At 33.8% G+C, this 10890-nt stretch overlaps 1 protein-coding gene across 7 annotated transcripts in view; it reads right to left on the reverse strand.

Moving 5' to 3' along the window:
* Nucleotides 1-8142, reverse strand: part of LOC138708871 (uncharacterized) — a 151882-nt gene extending 143740 nt beyond the window's left edge. For 3 of the 7 annotated variants that reach the window (XM_069839138.1, XM_069839134.1, XM_069839133.1), the window contains exon 1: nt 7924-8142. In XM_069839138.1, the coding sequence (XP_069695239.1) occupies nt 7924-7972 (49 nt within the window). In that variant the 5' untranslated portion in view covers nt 7973-8142. The remainder of the gene's footprint in view (nt 1-7923) is intronic. The other 4 variants (XR_011334779.1, XM_069839135.1, XR_011334778.1 and 1 more) reach the window with 3 other exon arrangements.
* Between the last annotated feature and the right edge of the window lie 2748 nt (nt 8143-10890).

Consider the following 10890-nt stretch of genomic DNA (forward strand, 5'->3'; position numbering starts at 1 on the left):
GTTGATGGTATGCATGTAAAGACTGTCTCCATGAAACACCATGGAAATGCACTGATATGGAACTCTGCATTTTTTACTATACCGGTAACATTAAAAACTAAACATCTTCATTACAATTTAATTGGCTGATATCCACAGGGAGAGAACCTCCAGAACTCATTTCACGAGAGAGTTCCAAACGAGAATTACTTTCACCTACACCCTTCCAATTTAAGATCAGCTGCTCTGCTGATGTATTACAAATTAAATTCAGTGAGGAACATTGAACAATGAATTCAATTACTATGGCTGATAAAGGTTAACATTTGCACTGCCTTAGAGAAATCACCAATATTGTAAGAGCTTATGTGCTACCCTTCTGTGCTCTTCGAAAGACGGAGGCTAATGCGTATTTGTACAAGCCCTCAAGTGATAGAAATGTGTGAACAGATTTATATTTCTGCCTGAATTGTAAATAAGATTTAAATAATGCATTCTTTCATAAATATTTTTACTAGTCTTAATGGAAAAGAAACTGCTGTAGAAAATTTATAATTGCTGATCATTAAAATATATCACCATGTAAATATAAACACTGCAAGCATTAAAAGAGACAATTATTTGTGGTCCATGTATTTTTTCAGCATTTATAAATGACGTATATTAAACTGCTGTCTATGCTTTTTAAATGTAACTGTACATAAAGGAAGGAATATCACTGTAACACATGTACCTACAACCTCGCTTCCAATATAGCTGTGACATAGTCAAGCTTAAATGTAACAAAGAACTGAAGTAATGGAATTTTATAAATACAACCACAAGTAATATTAGCGGTAAAATTATCAGTAATAATCACGGAAATAATTACAATCATGTAAAATATTAATATAAAATAATTTTTAATAAATGTAAATGAATGAAAGCTGAAGGAATATCGTTTCTTGATACTACATTGTAGTTAGCATGGTACCAGTACAGGACAAGTCCAGGAAAAGTACATTATATTGTATTGAACATATGAGGGTCATTTCATAAATAATGTACAGGTTGGCAGTACTGTAAAGTGGATGACGCAACACCAATGAAAATTACGTCAGTTGCAGTTGAAGGACTCAGGAATAAACACATGTGTGAACCTGTAGGTAATCTATAACATAGGAGGAATTGTATCTCGGCACAGTTGAAAACTTCAAAATCATCTTTACAACAAATAAACAAACAAATTAAATATCTTTCTAATGATTCAGTAAAATTCTTTACCTATTCCTCACATGTATATCCTGAATCAACTCTTCTGTGTTCGTTTCGTCCATAGCACACTCTGTGTTTAGACAACGAGAGCTAGAAATGGAGCCTACATGTGTCTCGGGTACAGTGAAGATTGAAGATCAAAGATCGAATCTTTATGTTGCAAAACCTCACAGAAATTCAAAGTGGAGCGAAGTTTATGGTGAACTTATAGTGGACCATAGTATAGTTTCTCGGGGGCTACTCGTTTTCATATCAGCTTAGACAATGATGCAAGACCAGGAAGGCCAAAAACATCAACACATGAAAAAAGTATGAAACTTGTGGTGAATGCTTTTGACAAAAAATTTGAAAAAGAGAAAAATTTCTGCGTCATGGATCCCTCACTGCTTGACTGCTACCAACAGAAGCAGAAACATCTGCACATTGCAAACTTGCTACTCACGAAAATGAGTAGCCCAATGAGAAACTGTATTAGGTCCACTTTAAATTCACCACAAACTCCACACAAAGGTAGGTAGGTAGGTAGGTAGGTAGGTAGGTAGGTAGGGCGGGCTTGGTGTATGTGTGTGTGTGTGTGTACTCGAGACACATGTAGGCTCCATTTCTAGCTCTCGTTACCTAAACACAAAGTATGTTATGGACGAAACGAACACACATGCTTCTTCCTCAATCCTTCATGGCAACTGACCTAATTTTCGTTGGTGTTGTATCATCCCCTTCACAGTTTTTCCAACCTGTGCATTATTTATGAAATGACCCTCGTACACATTACAGTAGTGCTGGGCTTTAATGGCCTGTGGCATTTCCAGTTCTTGTACGAATGGGAGTCTACAACGTATATGAAGGGTACACGGGAAAAACGAATAAATGTCACATTTCCATTAAGGGTGAGATAATGATCTATTTCGGTATATTACTGCAAAATTTATTGGTGTTTCTACTTGAAATGAAGGAAATGATGAGTGTATCCGTGGTTTTAATTCTCCTTTACCACTTTTAATAAAAATACACTAAAGTTTGTAGTAATACAGTGAATTAGATAACAACATCACCTTTAACAGAATTGTGAGGGTGAGATAATGATCTATTTCAGTATATTACTGCAAAATTTATTGGCGTTTCTACTTGAAATGAAGGAAATGATGAGTGTATCCGTGGTTTTAATTATCCTTTACCACTTTTAGTAAAATTACATTAAAGTTTGTAGTAATACAGTGAATTAGATAACAACATCACCTTTAACAGAATTGTGAGGGTGAGATAATGATCTATTTCAGTATATTACTTACTGCAAAATTTATTGGTATTTCTATTTGAAATGAAGGAAATGATGAGTGTATCCGTGGTTTTAATTCTCCTTTATCACTTTTAATAAAAATACACTAAAGTTTGTAGTAATACAGTGAATTAGATAACAACATCACCTTTAACAGAATTGTGAGGGTGAGATAATGATCTATTTCAGTATATTACTGCAAAATTTATTGGCGTTTCTACTTGAAATGAAGGAAATGATGAGTGTATCCGTGGTTTTAATTCTCCTTTACCACTTTTAATAAAAATACACTAAAGTTTGTAGTAATACAGTGAATTAGATAACAACATCACCTTTAACAGAATTGTGAGAGTGAGATAATGATCTATTTCAGTAGGCCTATATTTATGCAAAATTTATTGGAGTTTCTACTTGAAATGAAGGAAATGATGAGTGTATCCGTGGTTTTAATTCTCCTTTACCACTTTTAGTAAAAATACACTAAAGTTTGTAGTAATACAGTGAATTAGATAACGACATCACCTTTAACAGAATTGTGAGGGTGAGATAATGATCTATTTCAGTATATTACTTACTGCAAAATTTATTGGTATTTCTATTTGAAATGAAGGAAATGATGAGTGTATCCGTGGTTTTAATTCTCCTTTACCACTTTTAATAAAAATACACTAAAGTTTGTAGTAATACAGTGAATTAGATAACGATATCACCCTTAACAGAACTGTGACCTTGTTCGTTTTTCCCGTATACCCTTCATATGTAAGAAGCAGAAAAGGTAGTAACAGATTTAATTTCAGCTGGAGACTGAATATTTTAATATTGTATTTGGGCATACACAGCAAGATTAGGCTTACAGACTCGCCATTACAGAACTGCGCAGTGTGTCCTACTGGTTATGAATGACCCACCCCTACTGTACAGGCTGAAATATTTCTCCCATTGATAAAGTAACAGAAGAATAATGACGTCATTATTCATATTTTTTAGTATGTGATACGAACTTAACAGGAGAATTTGCATTCAATGCAATCAATGAAATAACAAGAAAAGATATTTCAGATTTTCAGAGTGACTGGATTGCGAACAAGATGTGTTTTGCAACCATGCACTATGATAAAGTTCTTCCTACGTTTCACAACTACTGCTTACAGGTCGTATCCCTCTAAACCTGGAAGACTTGCTTATGAGTCTTGTTGAATTAGATTTTACCGGAATAATATAGGCAAACACTCTTAAGTCTAGAATGATACAATCATGGGAATGGAACCTGTAGGTATTCTGAAACATAGGAGGAATTTTATCTCGGCACAGTTGAAAACTCCAAAATCATCTTTACAACAAATAAACAAACAAATGAAAAATCTTTCCAATGATTCAGTAAAATTCTTTACCTACTCCTCACATGTATATCCTAAATCAAGTCTCCTGTATTTCAATTAACTCTATATAACAAAACTTGTAATTATATGGCAATGTTTTTAGTTTTATGTCATTTCATCGCACTTGTCTACTGCTAAAGAATTGCCAGATATCCTAATTTGGTAGGACACAAAATACCACGTTTTCAATCTTTCACTAATAAATTTATGACTGGCTGTATATCGTTTAATGTTTAAGGATAAAACTAACTTAATCCTTTTTCTTTTTCAGAATGTTGCTTACTTTGCAATTAAGAAGCAATGAGCTTAGTAAAGTTTCCCTACTTTTAATAGACTGTAAACTTATTTAAATGTAGAATTTCTCAGAAATTATTTAATTATTATTTCAAATTAGCAATGAAAATGTTGAGTCCCATTTATATAAATGTTATAATAATCTTGTGCATGACAGTCCTTAAGAAGACCATAACCATCGGGTTGATTACTGGTCTCACATTCACATACTTCAGCAGAGATGAACGATCATCCAACCAGTATGTGGGTATAGTGTGGTTAGCACAATGATTCCCTTAGCCGTTATAGCTGGTTTGCAGAATCAGATTTTGCAAACTATCATACCTCCACAAATTCATTGTATTGTTGGTGGTCCCATCCATAATAATAATCCGTGGCACTACAGCCCGTGAAGGCCTGGACCGACCAGCCGGCTACTGGCCTCACGCCCACATGCCGAAGCAGAGGTGGACGATCATCCAACCAGAATGGAGGTATCGTGTGGTTAGCACGGTGATACCCCCAGCCGTTATAGCTGGCATTTGCAACCGGATTTCGCTACCTATCATAGCTCCCCAAGTGCATTATGATGCTGGGTGGGCACCGGTCCCATATACTGGTCGAAATTTCATGAAAAAATTTCTTCTCCCACGACGACTCGAACCAGCGCACATTCCGTAACGCGAGTCCTAGGCAAGATGCCTTAGACCGCGATGCCACGGCGCAGGACAGACTCATCCATACATTGGCCAAAATTTCACGAGGAAATTTTTTTCTGCGAGGACTCGAACCAACGCTCATTTTCATAATACAAGTCCAGGCATAATGCTATGGCATGGGACAAAGTACAGTAGCCTATGTTATACTTAAGTAATTTTTAAATCACAGTAACTGTTTTTTTTTCTAACTGACAGAAAGTGGATTATTTTTATTCAAAGCAACTTATAACATAATTATATACTTTATTTCAAATGTTTGGTATTCGATCCCCCAACGCAGCATTAGGAAGAACATTTGCTTTTATAAACTCTTATTGAGAAAAAAAAAAGAAAGTTGATATTGATAGGCTACTGTTGAAAGTGAACTACAGTAGAACTTGGTTATAACGACATCCAAGGGACCTTGAAAATTATGTTGTTATAAACGAGTGTCGTAGTAACAGAGATTCATATTATCAGTCTAGTGAGGTGGAAAATGGAAAATAATGAACATAATTAGGCTTATTTTAGATTTATGTATTCACATTTAAGCATACAATGAACACAATAAAATACACGTACAATTATAAATACAGTATCCTGTATTGAAACAGTTTGTTCATTGCTCACCAAACTTCTTTACTGAGGAGTGAGTAATCAGTTATTTTACTCTATTGTCTCCTACTTGTCCAATATACACTTTCTAAATTACATTCTATGTTCATTATTTCAGTTACAATTTCACTGCTCCTTCTCCTAGCTTCATACTTCCTCCTCTAGCTTCATAGAAATGTTCACAATTCTAATGGCTTCTAAAGCGTCACTCACTTCTTTTAGTGGCCATACTGCGTTAAAATGCGTGCACTTAGTGAAAACTTCCTGTCGAAACTGATCGCATGCAGGTACCATTAATACCGCATGAATTCGGGCAGGTTACAATGGGATGGGGAATCTGCCTGCATTCCAGAGGTCTATGATAGAAGGGAACAGTAAAGGATTTGCCAGATTTCAGTAAAATACTTTGGTTCTTAGAAAATTGTATTCCGAACTGAGGTTGAAAATGACGTTATATGCGAGGTAGACGCATATACGTTTGTCATATTAAGCAAGGTAGAAAAGCATATGTCTTATGGGGAATTAGTTGGGACCACAGAATATTTGACGTTATAAGCGAGGTGTCGCACAAAACGAGGTCGCTATAACAAAGTTCTACTGTATTTATAAAAATTTACTTTAATTTTTCCTATCTGTATTTTAATTTATTTTAGTGTAAAGGTAAAATGATTATTAGAAAGTGAACAACCTAACAAGAGAGACAACGATGAAAGACTAGTAATCATATAACGAAAAATTGTATTTTATTCGAAATATTAGAACATAGTCTAAGTTGAAATATTGATATGTTGTAGTTTAGCATATGTCACATTTCCATATTCCATTCATTTGTATAAGAAAAGCACAAGTTATACGGTATTTATTTTTTATTATCAACTAAGTTAGAAATCACAGTACAAAATACAGATATATTTTTTTGACGAAGACTGTGTTCCCTTTTAAGAATTTAAAATTTGGCAACTTTTCTCCTGTAATAAATCGGACCCAACTAATATAATATTACTAAACTTGTGACAATGGCCACTACGTTACCTCCAACTTATTTCTGAGCTTGCACTGTTTCAAGTCAATTCAAACATTTGTAGGAGACCCAATTCAAACAATCTAAGCATATGCATGTACTACAACATTAAAATTAATAGTTTTATTCTGATTGCTGTTTGACAATGAAGAAGACATTCCTACGAGTTTATATAAAGAGCTATTGTTATGAAGACGTGATAAAAGTTACCATATTTTTCAGGTATTTAACTATATGATACTTCTGAACGACAGAAATTATTTTCAATCAATGACATGATACGATGCTAATGCAGAAATGCTGCATTGTGAATAACAGAAGATACTGAAGTACTTGGAGGAAACCTGCTCCACAATTAATCTCTCACAATCTACCACAGATCATCAAGTTTCTTTTGTGAAAAGGTGTCGGCTGGGAAACGCTGGGTGTTGTAATAACAATTAGAAATTCTATTTGCTGTTTAACGAAGATTAAACCTATCTTTTTATACATCACATCGAATTTATAAAATAAAACTATCTGCCCTTCGATAATGATGACCACAAATATCCAGAAAACAAATACATACAGTATATAAAAGTTTACAATGAAACAATGAAAATACATACAATAAATTTCAAAAGAAAATTAAAGTGAATCATATTACTTTAAATAGAGATGAGATTGCAAAATTTGAATTGAGTCCTTTAGAATTTCTCTAAGGATTTTCTCAACATTGTAAAATGTGAATCCCTTTGATTTTAAAAGGTTATAATATGTATTTGGAGATTGTACCAATAATGATGAACACTCACATAAGTCTAAGAAAGACCGCAAGATGACGAGGTGAGACTAGAACAACCAATAAATCTAATTACATTTTTTTTTAATTAACTTCTAATACTGAGAGACTCAACTAATCTTCCACAGGATAGGAACCGATGGCGGGCTTATGTGAGAGCGACAATGAACCTGCAGGTTCTTTAAAAGTAATTTGTATGTACGGTATGTAACTTCTAATACTGTGCACATGTCACATCTGTTACAAAAGAATTATTGTCTGTGGCTAATCCTCGGCTTCATCCCTCCAGATACCATCACTAACACAATCCCATCGACGCTAAATAACCTAGTTGATACATCGTCGTTAAATAACCAAGTATAAAAACTTCCCTAGGATCTCAAGTCCATTACGTATCTAGAAGTTTTCAGGACCAAATTTTCTGAGTTTAAAAATTTGTTCAAAAGCCATAGAAAAAATGTATCCGCGTTCCAGGATAAATCTAATAGTGGCATCAAAAACTATTTCAAATTGAATCCAGAAAATGACATCTTCAATATTTACTACTTCAGTACTTACTACTTTATATTTAATTAATAAATATTAAATCTATAGAAATCCACAAATATGTTTTATGTCAGTAAGAAATCTATAAATAAATAAGTTACCATGAATGAAATTTGCTGTTCTGTCTGCATCCATCGATGTGATCCACATGTATGCAATGTGAACTAAGTGGACGTTCAAACGTCGCTCCTTCACATTCCAACACAACCACACATTTCAAGACACAGCCTTCTACTATCATTTCTCATCGTCTGCTCCTGCTGTCATGGATCCATGCTGCTGTGTTCAATATCACGGCCAGTAGAATCTGACCGTGTCTTGTGAAAACAAAGATTACAGACGAGCCAAAGAGTTTAGGTCTATTAGATTCTTTGCTATAGTAATAGCTTCTCATGGCAATATGAAGTACGACTATTGTGCCATCTGTCGAGCATAAATGAATATTATTCAAACCTGATGCTATTAAAAAAAAAAAAAAAAATTCCTCCTCCTCCTCCTCACAAATATTAGACAGAGGACATATTACAGTCTTGTTTATCTGTTTGCCTACTTTTTGTACAAGACTTTTTCTTAGTGGGTTATTTAACGACACTGTATCAACTAGGTACCGGTACTAGGTTATTTAGCGTTGATGAGATTGGTGATAGCGAGATAGTATTTGACGAGATGAGGCCGAGGTTTTCCCATAGATTACCTGGCATTCACCTTGTGGTTGGGGGAAACCTCGGAAAAAACCCAACCAGGTAATCAGCCCAAGCGGGTACAAGACTTGAGAAGGCGTACGTATACATTACTGGTTGCTAGCCAGGAGGAAGCGAGTCCAGTGATGGGGTGCCACCAGATACTTATAATTACATATTAAAATACCTTGTTAATTGACCATACATTTCAAGTTAAAATCAACACTTCTTAACTCTACATTAAAATTCATCAAAGCTGGCATTCCTCAAGGAGTTATGATATTGCTATTACCAATTCTTTTCAAAATATTCATGGCAGATTTTCTAAGAAATCCTAATTGTAATTTCTCTCACTATGCTGATGACACTATTATACAGATATCAGATTATGACACACAAAGAGCGTACATCAGACTTCAAAGCTACAGTATATTAAAAATATGGCTCACTAACTGAAAAATCAAAGTATAATGCAAGTAAAAGTACCATGATTATCTTCTCAAGAAATTGTTCAAAAGAACTTTTTAAAATCACATAAATTACTCAATGAAGTCATACCCAGAAAATCAATAATTACGTATTTCGGCAGTATACATTAGATTAATGCTTGACATTCCGTAATCATATAAAATTTGCAAAAGCTATGTAACTTTTCTTAACTGCTGTAATTTTTATATTTGTTTATGGTACAATGCAATCAACGCAATTAAAGTTACGAATTTCCACTCCAACAATGAGAAAATGCTATTAGATTCCTAAAATAATAATTTTCAAATTAATTATAATTAGAAGCTAAATATATGGACCCAAAAATAAAAGTTTAAGCAATTTTCCTGGAAATAATGGTGTCGTAATATCATCATGGTAATCAATAAACAATTTTTTTTAGTTAGGGAATGCCAATGTTACTAGAATACTTATGCTTGATTGAACTTCAGAAGCATTGTAACATGCTTTAACTACCAATTTAACACTGTATTTACTCGAATATAATGCCCCATCGAATCTAATGCGCACCTCAATTTTTAAAGGCTTGAAATAAAAAAAAAATGTTTACTGGTGAATATAATGTGCACATGCAAAACTAGTGCGAAATTAATTTTACTTTATCCATCTACCTATCTACAGTTGCTTTAATATACCATGAGTTGTAACCACCTCATTAGCTTTACCGGTACCTCTAATTGTGTCGTTAGTCAGAAGGAGCCATCACTTAAGACGTTACCAGAAGACAAAATTCATTATCCTGATGATATGATGATAGTCGAGAATAATGTCTAACAGAATTTACGCAAGAGAGAAATTTTGACTGTAGCCCACTTCTTCAGGAACAAGATTCTTTTACATATACACACAGAAAATTGTTCACAATAGGTGACAATAGACTCATATTCACAAAATAGACTGTTGTCCCTAGACATTTATAGACACTATGAAACTTTGACAGGTGCTTTTAAGTGACCTAACATGGATTCTGGATTAAGTCTCCTAATGTATGTACACAAGAATAAAATAAGCAAAAAAGGTCAATGTCTGAGCCAAATGATAACATTCTTATCATGAAAACTCGGTTATTTAAATAATAATAATAATAATAATAATAATAATAATAATAATAATAATAATAATAATGGTAGTAATGAAGATAGTAGGCTAATAATAATAATAATAATAATAATAGAATGGTGCTTCACGATTTTAGAAATTTATACTAAATGTAGTCTAAATCAATAAATGTGAAAACAAATTAAGCTTACAGCGATTTACTATATGATACCCTGAATATGGAGGCTGATTAACAGCACATTACATAACCTATCAAAACATTATTAGGTTATACTTACCATACTGAAACACAAACAATAGTTCAAATACAAAATAATTAATTTATTTCCAAGTATGCAGTATAAAAACTGGAAATTTTGCCTTCGAAGAGGTGGAAAAATTAAAATATCTTGGAGCAACAGTAACAAATATAAATGACCCTCGAGAGAAAATTAAACACAGAATAAATATGGGAAATGCCTGCCATTATTCGGTTGAGAAGCTTTTGTCATCGAGTCTGTTTTCAAAAACACTGAAAGTTAGAATTTATAAAACAGATATTACCGGTTGTTTTGTATGGTCGTGAAACTTGGACTATCACTTTGAGAGAGGAACAGAGGTTAAGGGTGTTTGAGAATAAGGTGCTTGGGAAAATATTTGGGGCTAAGAGGGATGAAGGTACAGGAGAATGGAGAAAGTTATACAACGCAGAATTGCACGCATTGTAGTCTTCACCTAATATAATCAGGAACATTAAATCCAGATGTTTGAGATGGGCAGGGCATGTAGCACGTATTGGTGAATCCAGAAATGTGTATAGAGTGCTACTTAGGGGACCTGAAG

The sequence above is a fragment of the Periplaneta americana genome, chromosome 11 (genome assembly GCF_040183065.1).
Source record: "Periplaneta americana isolate PAMFEO1 chromosome 11, P.americana_PAMFEO1_priV1, whole genome shotgun sequence".
Classification (NCBI taxonomy): Eukaryota; Metazoa; Arthropoda; class Insecta; order Blattodea; family Blattidae; genus Periplaneta; species Periplaneta americana.